The 9982-nt window shown below is 43.3% G+C and overlaps 1 protein-coding gene across 8 annotated transcripts in view; it reads left to right on the top strand.

Annotated features, from left to right (window-relative positions):
• The window catches only part of gabpa (GA binding protein transcription factor subunit alpha), a 54262-nt gene extending 48658 nt beyond the window's left edge, over nucleotides 1-5604 (top strand). For all 8 annotated transcript variants that reach the window (XM_041211124.1, XM_041211123.1, XM_041211131.1 and 5 more), the window contains one exon: nucleotides 5010-5604. In XM_041211124.1, the coding sequence (XP_041067058.1) occupies nucleotides 5010-5241 (232 nt within the window). In that variant the 3' untranslated portion in view covers nucleotides 5242-5604. The remainder of the gene's footprint in view (nucleotides 1-5009) is intronic.
• The last annotated feature ends 4378 nt before the right edge of the window (nucleotides 5605-9982 follow it).

Below are 9982 nucleotides of genomic sequence, written 5' to 3' on the forward strand. Positions count from 1 at the left end.
CGAAGGCTGTGTAGCCTGCCTGGTGCCTGGGTTAAGGATATATCATCTGGGCTTCAGAGGAACTTGGAGTGGAAGGGGAGAGATCCAGTTGTTGTGGTCCACGTAGGTACCAACAATATAGGTAGAACAAGGAAAGGAGTGCTGTTGAGGGAATACAAGCAGCTAGGGCTAAATTAAAAAGCAGAACCAAAAAGGTAATAATCTCCGGATTACTACCTGAGCCACGAGCTAATTGGCACAGGGTCAATAAAATTAAAGAGGTAAATGAATGGCTCAAAGATTGGTGTGGGAAAAATGGGTTTGAATTCATGGGCCAATGACACCAGTACTGGGGAATGAGGGAGCTATTCCGTTCAGACAGGCTCCACTTGAATCATGCTGGGACCAGTGTCCTGGCGAATCGCATAACTAGGGTTGTAGATGGGGCTTTAAACTAAATGGTCGGGGGGGGGGAAGGGTTCAGTTGCATGGAATCAAAGTTTAAGGAGAGGGTAAGGGTGCAGGTTAGTGACTAGGCTGATTGTTACCAAAAAGTGAAAGGAAGGGACAGCGTGTGTGAACGCCATATTGCACCAAAGAATCATATAAGCGTAGGGAAAATTGACAATAGGGCAAACTTAAAGGCTTTGTATCTGAATGCACATAGCATTCGGAATAAAACTAATGAGTTAACAGTGCAAGTAGAGATAAATAGATATGATTTGGTGGCGATTACTGAGATGTGGTTACAGGGAGAACAGGTTTGGGAGTTGAATATCCAAGGGTACTCAGTGTTTTGGAAGGATAGGCAGGAAGGAAAAGGAGTTGGTGTAGCTTTGTTAGTAAAGGAAGAGATCAGTGCTATAGTGAGGGATGATATAGGCACTAGAGAGCAAGATGTAGAGTCAATCTGGGTTGAAATAAGAAATAGCAAGGGAAAGAAATCCCTGGTGGGGGAGTAATCTATAGGTCCCCAAACAGTAGTTCAGCAGTAGGGCACAATATAAACCAGGAAATACTGGGAGCATGTAAGAAAGGCACAGCAATAATCATGGGTGATTTTAATATGCATATAGACTGGACTAATCAAATTGGCAAGGGTAGCCTCGAGGGAGAGTCCATAGAGTGTATTAGAGACGGTTGGTTCCACAACATATTACTCCAAGAAACAAAGGAGCAGGCTAGTCTGGATTTGATTTTGTGTAATGAGATGGGATTAATTAATGATCTCATACTAAAGGATCCTCTAGGGAAGAGTGATCATAGCATGCTAGAATTTCAAGTTCAGTTTGAGAGCGAGAAACTTCCCACACTAGTGTTCTGGAGTTAAACAAAGGTAACTACATAGGCATGAGGGCAGATTTGGCCCTAGTGGACTAGGCAGGAAGACTACAAGGTAGGACAGTTGATGAACAGTGGGCAGATATATAAAGAGATATTCAATTCCTCCCAAGTGAAATATATTCCAAAGAGGAAGAAAGACGGTAAGGGGGAGGGAAAAGCATCAAAGGCTAAGCAAGGAAGTTAAAGATGACATAAAGGCAAAAACTAAGACATACCAAATTACAAAGGTCAGTAGCAGGCTGGAATGTTGGGAAACTTTTAAAGATCAACAAAGGGTCACTAAAAAAAAATAAAAATAGCAACGGTAAATTATGAAAGAAAACTAGCGCAAAATGTAAAAACTGATAGCAAACATTTCTACAAGTATATAAAAGGAAAGAGAGTAGCTAAAGTGAATGTTGATTCCTTGGAGGATGAGACTGGGGGAGTTAATAGCGGGGAACGCAGAAGTGGCAGAGACACTTAATCAATATTTTGCCTCAGTTTTCATGATGGAGGACACTAGTACCACCTCAATAGGTAGTGCAGAGGGTATAGAGAAGAAGGAACTCCGATCAGAACAATCACCATCACTAGAGAAAAAGTACTGAGCAAACTATTGGGATTAAAGCGTGACAGGTCCCCAGGACCTGATGGCCTACATCCCAGGGTCTTAAAGGAAGTGGCAGCGGAGATAGTGGATGCATTGGCTATAATATTCCAAAATTCCCTGGATTCTGGTAAAGTTCCAGTGGATTGGAAAAATGCTAATATAATGCCTTATTCAAAAAGGGGGAGACAGAAAGTAGGAAACTATAGACCAGTTAGTTTAATGTCTGTCATTGGGAAATTGTTGGAATCCATTATTAAGGAAGTAGTAATGGGACATTTGGAAAGTCAAAATACAATCCATCAGAGTCAGCATGGTTTTATGAAGAGTAAATCATGTTTGACTAATTTGCTAGCGTTTTTTGAAGATGTGACAAGCAAAGTGGATAATGGGGATCCTGTAGATGTAGTATATCTGGACTTCCAGAGGGCCTTTGATAAGGTGCCGCACATAAGATTAATACACAAGATAAGATCACACAGAGTTAGGGGTAATATATTAGCTTGAATAGAGGATTGGCTAACCAACAGAAAGCAGAGTGTCAGGATAAATGGGTCTTTTTCTGGATGGCAAGCTGTAACTAATGGGGTGCCACAGGATTCAGTCCTTGGGCCCCAACTATTTACAATCTATATTAATGACTTGGATTCAGGGATAGAAGGTACTATCGCTAGATTTGCAGATGACACCAAAATAGGTGGGAAAGTAATTTGCAATGAAGAAATAAATTTACAAATGGATATGGACAGGTTAGGTGAAGGGGCTAAAATTTGGCAGATGGAGTTTAACGTGAATAAGGGTGAGGTTATCCATTTTGATCAGAAGAATAAAAAGGTGACTTATTATTTAAATGGAGAGAAGTTTCAGTGCAGAGGGATCTGGGTGTCCTCATGCATGAATTGCTGAAAGCTAGTATGCAGGTACAGCAGGTAATAAAGAAGGCAATTGGAATTTTGGCATTTACTGCTGAAGGAATAGAGTGTAAAAATAGGGAAGTGTTGTTGCAACTGTACAAGGCATTGGTGAGACTGCACCTGGAGCACTGTGCACAGTTTTGGTTCCCCTTACTTGAGGAAGGATGTAGTTGCATTGGCGGTGGTTCAGAGGAGGTTCACTAGATTGATTCTAGAGATGCGGGGCTTGTCTTATGAGGAGAGATTGAGCAGTTTAGGCCTATACTCGCTAGAGTTTAGAAGGATGAGAGGAGATCTAATTGAGGTATATAAGATGCTAAAGGGGATAGACAAAGGAGACGTGGAGCGGATGTTTCCCCTTGTGGGGTATTCTAGAACGAGAGGCCATAGTTTTAGGCTAAGGGGTGGTAGATTTAAATCAGAGATGAGGAATTATTGTTCTCAAACGGTCGTGAATCTGTGGAATTCACTACTTCAGAGTGCATTGGATGCCAGGACGCTGAATAAATTTGAGGAGATAGAAAGATTTTTAATTAGTAACGGGTTGAAAGGTTATGGGGAGAGGGCGGGAAATTGGAGTTGAGGCTGCAATGAGATCAGCCATGATCATGTTGAATGGCGGGGCAGGCTCGAGAGGCTGAAATGCCCACTCCTAGTTATGCTTTTGCCTGGAGTCTACATTTTTAGGAAGAAGAGGTGTGACTCTGCATAATTCAGATACTGAGTGCTACCAGTTCCCATGTAACAGTGCCTTTCAACTCATCGGTCTATTCCCAGGTCACCACAGTCTTCCTATCACATTTAACGTGACGCACTGAATCAACAATCAAACCCTTGTTTATCCAAGGCCTGTAACTTTGGCTTGGAACACAAACATTCAACACCAATGAGTCACCCACCAAGCCATTTACCATACCCAGAGGAGAAGGGGAGTAGTGATGGGAGAAAGACAAGGGGCTTAGTGTTGTGTGGACTGACTTGAGAGAGTTATCGCCCCTATTCTAATCTCCCTGTTGTTCCAAAACTTGTCAACCCAAGAACACAAGAATCAGGAGCAGGCCATTCAGCCCCTCGAGCTTGCTCCACCATTTGATAAGATCATGGCTGATCTGATTGTGACCTCAACCCCACTTTCCTGTCTGTCTCCTATAACCCTTGATCCCTTTGTTGATCAAAAATCTATCCAACTCAGCCTTGAATAAACTCAATGACCTGGCCCTCCACTGCCCTCTGGGGAAGAGATTTTCATGGTCTAGCAATCCTCTTGAGTTTTTTTTCTCTTCATCTCAGCCTTAAATGGGAGAGCCCTATTTTTTTAAACTGTGTTCCTAGATCTAGACTTCCTCACAAGAGGAAACTTCCTTTCAGTCTACACCCTGTCGAGTCCTCTTAGGATCTTATATGTTTCAGTAATATCACCTCTCATTCTTCTAAAGTCTAATGGGTATAGGCCCAACCTGCTTAATATTTCCTCAGAAGCTAACCCCCATTATCCCAGGAATCAGTTGAGTGAGCCTTCTCTAAACTGCTCCCAATGCAATTATATTCTTAAGTAAGAAGACTAAAATGTACCCAGTATTCCAGATGCAGTCCCACCAAGGCCCTGTACAAGAGTAGCAGCACTTCCCTACTTTTATATTCAAATTCCCTTGCAATAAACATCAGCATTCCAGCTGCCTTCCAAATTACTTGCTGTACCTGCATACTAGCGTTTTGTGATTCATGTACCTGGACACCCAGATCCCTCTGTACTGTAGAGTTCTGCAGTCTCTCTCCATTGAAAAAACACACTGCCTTTATATTCTTCCTGCCAAAATGGACAAGTTCACATTTTCCCACACTATATATTCCGTCAGCCAAATTTTTGCCCATTCACTTAACCTATCGAAACCCCTTCGCAGATTCTTTGTATCCTCTTGACAATCAATTTATAGCAGCACGGGTGGAGGTTTGGCGATTGCTTCACAGGAAATAATGTATAGGGTTTCTTCTATTCCACTGAACTGCATGAAAAGGCTGTAGTTCAGAAGAAGCTGAAGAAGGCGACATAAAGGGAGAAATAGCCATCAGGTGATTTAAGGCTTTGATTTGTAAAGCTTGTAGGTGGTGGGAGGAAGAAAGCGGATAGCTCTGTTTTTCTGTGCATGTATACTGTTCAATTTCTGGTCCTCTTTCTTGCCCAGGTATTATTATGATGGAGACATGATCTGCAAGGTGCAGGGGAAGAGATTCGTCTATAAGTTTGTGTGCGACTTGAAGACGCTGATTGGCTACAGCGCAGCAGAGCTGAACCGCCTAGTCACAGAGTGTGAGCAGAAGAAACTGGCCAAGATGCAAATCCATGGTATGGGGGGACAGTCAGTCACCACAGTAACTCTGGCTGCGGCCTCCCTGCAGAGTGAGAAGGACAGTTGAAGTGTTCCACCTGAGGCCTGAAGCTTGGTGTATGTGGGATGCTCTTCTCCCCCAACTTTGAATAGCGCCTGTCCTCCGGTGTCCTGGTTGGATTGAGTGGCTTCTTCCTCCTTCAGCTTCTGGGACTGTACAGTGTAAATGTAATGAGCTGCCTCAGAGGGAGGCCGAGGCAGGGACTCTCTGTCCCACTGTCTGTATGTATACTGCGTCAGCAGTGTCAGAATGGAGCAAGCATTAGTAGCAGACTTCATGGTATATTAAAGAAATGTGTACCTGCTTCACCTTACTCTATCAAATTTTTTGAGTTATTTTTGCAGATATTTTTACCCTTATGTGAATTTTGAATAAAAAAGGTATACTCCATTCTGCGCGTTTGTGATTAATGTCCCTGTGGTTCTAAATGCTATTGTTTGTTGTTCCAGCTGAATGCTTTCTCAGTCACCTCTAGGCAGGTGTCAAATTGGGGTATTAAGGGACTTTGAGTAAATAATCTCTCCTCTTTCCCCCTATCCCACAGTGCCATCTCCCTGCTGACCCATTGGGTCAGAAGGTTGTAGGCTCAAACCCCACTGCAGGACTTGAGAACATGATTCACGCTGACTCCTCACTGTAGTGCTGCACTGTGGAAGACCCAGTCTTCAGATAAAATGGTGGGAATAACTTGATTTCAGGCAGGAAAAACATTCCATGGTCGTTCACAAAAGTGTAATCTGACCAAACCAAGGAAAAGAGATGTTAGGAGTGTGTCTAAAAACGATCAACGTGTTGGCTTCTAAGGACACCTCACTACGATGCATCCCGAGCGTAAAGAATAACCAAGAGACGACTTTGAATGAAGAAATGAACAATACTGTCACTGGAAAACTCAGCTGATAAATGTAATATCTGTCCTGGAATGGCCTTGAAAGCATTCTTCTTAACTAAAAGCATAGGATTGGAGAGGCGATTATTCTTCCAGCTGCTGTATAAACGGGCGAAGTGATAGTGAGTGAAGACGCAGCTCAAATGTTGAAGGTCATTTCACTTTCTAATGACACAGTGAGTAGAAGAATCAAGGAACTTTCAAGAGATATGAAATGCCAATTGACTGAAAGGCTTCAGCAGTTTGCAATTCAGCATGTATGAGAGTGCTGATGCTGGTAGTGCAACACAGCAATTAATTTATGTCCTCTGTGTTTAGTTTGGGGAGACATTTCAGAAGATTTTCCTTTTATTGCCAGGTATTACCAGAATGGAGCAGTCAACATACTGGATTATTGCATGGACTCAGATTTTATCATGGAGAACGCTGTTGCTGTTCGCACAAATGGGGCTGCTTCGAATAGGAGTAGCAGTGTTGCAAAGATAAGACCTGTAAGCCCAAAGGTAATCATGTCATATGGTATGTTGCATTGCCGTGCCCTTGCTGCAGGAAGAATGGAGCCTGAGCTGTGTAGCTGTGACAGACGTGCAGTTTGTGAATTCACATTTTCTTTACAAAGCTGTGTTCAGAAGTGGGTAGTGCAGGACGTGAAAAACTTTCACACTGAAGTAAGTTGGCTATCTCATGACAACACCCTAGAAAAGCGTTTTCGAGCTTCGTGAGGAGCTGCTGGCTTTCTGTGCACAATCCTCCGTTAGCTGAGCGATTGTGGGTAACAAAACTTACAAACCTCGCTGACTCTCAATCTGTTAAATACACTGGATCTATCAATACAAGGAGAAAATACAATGGTACTTGAACAGTGAGTGACAAGATTACAACACAGGAAGGAAATTGAGATGTGGAAAACTCATCTGAGCGGCAGGGTTTCGGATATATTCCTCCCACTGGCAGAGTTTCTGCATGTATGGGCAATGATAGCTGAGTTCATTGCGCATTTTGCAATGTTGGCAGAGTACTCCGGTCGAAATCTGAACACAAATAAGGACAATTGGGTTTGGAGTCCATTTTCAACAGAGGCAACAAGTTGATGTAGCAAAAATCGGCACACAGAGGAGGAGCTGCTACCAACTGAGCCACAGTTGACATATTATCAAGATCATTTTTGAAACACTGTTTACATGCACATTTTCATATGACGAGTATATGCTATTAGAATTTGGACATCTACAATTGCTAATCCATTTGAAAAGGAGTCCTTCAAAAGAATTTTGAGAGCCATCAGCAGAGGTCATAATAGTTTATATTTTCACATGGGCCCTATCTACTGAGTCACAAGACCTGTCAAAATAGTAAACCCTCAGTATTGTCCTATTTGCTCCTATATGGGTGTAAGTTGTGGTTGCATCTTCTTTGGCGCAAAGTAGCAATTAAACCTGGCATTATATCACCAAGCTGAACATTTTTCACCCAAACCTAGAAATGGCATTTAATATTTAATTTCTCTGCAGAAAGCCTTTCTGTGACACACCACCCCAATTATGGATTCCTAGTTGAGTTGAGGACCGACTTACAAGGCACGATTGAAGTGGCATCTGTATTGACTCATTTCCTCAATCCCATTCAAATAACATGCCACCACTACAATATCTGGGGCTCATCAAGGCACATTAACTCGCTATCATATCTGCACTATGACCTGATCAGAGAGGAGAAGGCACTAGTACCTTTACCAAACCCAAATGGAACATAGGAACAGGAGAAGCCCATTCATTCCCTCAGTCATTTTCCACCATTCAATTTAGATCATGGTTGACCTGCATCTTGACTCCATTTCCTGGCCTTGGCTCTGTAACCCTTAATACTCTTACTGAGCAAAAATCTATCAATATCAGTTTTGGAATTTTTCAACTGACCCCACCCCTCTCCTCCAGCCACTAAAGCTTTTTTTTGGGGGGGGGGTGCAATATTTGCTGATTTTCACTGCCCTTTGAAGAAGTACTTTCTGACGACGTTCCTGAAGGGAACTCTATCTCTAATTTTATGTCCCTGCAAAAACCTGGAGGTAGTTAGATGATGTGATGGAAAGGTGAATATAACATCCTTTTCTCCCTTTAGGTAGCTGAGCTGGGATAACATCCATCGCCTATTCCTGGTTGTGAGGCATTCTCCAGAAGGCTTGGCCCTCTGCTTATTTTGGTAGCTTTGCTGGTTGCTGTAATTATCGATCACTGAATGTTTCCAGTCAATGCAAATCTTTTGTCAACAAAGCCAGTTGAACATTACTATCCACATTTGGCGTCATGCGTTTCTCTTAAGTCCATCCAGTGCAGCCAGCCAGAAATCATAGAAACAATGAATTACACTCAGAAATTATGCAGGAATATTCACATAAAAGTGTTGGGGTTTGTGGTAAAAATGTTTGTACATGAGGATTACCTAAACTGAGCAGTGTAGGTCAAAAACAAAAATACCTGGAAAAACTCAGCAGGTCTGGAAGTGTAGGTGATATAAATGTAAAAGGGCTGTTTGACTTGAAGTAAGAGCACGCGCGCACACACACACTACTTGAGGCCCTGTGGTCAAAGTGAATCAGGCTCATGTGACTGGACAGAAGTAATTCAGTCACCACCCCCCCCCCCCCCACCACTACCCCAACCCCCCTCTCAACTCCAGTTAAACTGGTTTTGGTGGTGTATTTTTTTTTTAGAGAAGGATGTTCCCCAGGACAAAGAGCTTTGAGAAATTGTGCACAATCTTCAGCATCCATGTATACCAAAGGCTAGGCAGATAAGGGCCTTGGTTTTATAACTCGCCTGAAGGCCAATGCAGTAGTGTCTCAGTCCAGATTGTGTGTATAAATCCTTAATCAGGGCTCAAGCCTTGTGAATCACAGCTGACTGAGCTAAAGGAACATTCATAAACTGCACACCCCCCTCGGAGCTCCAGCCCCATTCAGTTTTGGTCTGGACAAAAGCTGTCTACCCTACTGGGCCATAAACAGCTGTCTCTTATTCCAGACGTTTATTTAAGTTCTTTGTTTTCCATCTTGGCCATGCAGTGCAGTCAGCCTCCCTAACCACAAGGTGGGGCCAAATCTTGCTTTTTCTGAGTCAGGGAAAGCAGACAAAGGGGCCTTCACTGGAAGAATTAACCCATTGTTTCAGCTGTTAGCACAACCACGGTATGTCCCTGGTTACATTTCAGCTTCAAAGCACATTTTGTAGGTATGTCAGTTCTCCTGATTATTGATCTGAGCATCTGATGATACAAGAAGGAGTTAGACTAAAGTAGCAGGACTCGAGCGATCAGACACCCCGGGTTTTCATTAAGTGTCCTGCTGTCCTGGCAATTTATTCAAAATTGTTCAAATATCTCAGTTCTCAGTTTTCCCATTTATTTTGCAGGAGCAGAACGAATTTGAGTTGAATTTAGATTTCCGCATGCGTCATAGATCTGTCTGCTTTGCCACACAGTCAGTGCCGTGTGTCTCTTTGACCCACAGTCAGTGCCGTGTGTCTCTTTGACGCACAGTCAGTGCCGTGTGTCTCTTTTCCCCACAGTCAGTGCCGTGTGTCTCTTTGCCCCACAGTCAGTGCCGTGTGTCTCTTTTCCCCACAGTCAGTGCCGTGTGTCTCTTTTCCCCACAGTCAGTGCCGTGTGTCTCTTTTCCCCACAGTCAGTGCCGTGTGTCTCTTTTCCCCACAGTCAGTGCCGTGTGTCTCTTTTCCCCACAGTCAGTGCCGTGTGTCTCTTTGACCCACAGTCAGTGCCGTGTGTCTCTTTTCCCCACAGTCAGTGCCGTGTGTCTCTTTGACCCACAGTCAGTGCCGTGTGTCTCTTTGACCCACAGTCAGTGCCGTGTGTCTCTTTTCCCCA

This window comes from Carcharodon carcharias, chromosome 18 (genome assembly GCF_017639515.1).
Source record: "Carcharodon carcharias isolate sCarCar2 chromosome 18, sCarCar2.pri, whole genome shotgun sequence".
NCBI classification, from domain to species: Eukaryota; Metazoa; Chordata; class Chondrichthyes; order Lamniformes; family Lamnidae; genus Carcharodon; species Carcharodon carcharias.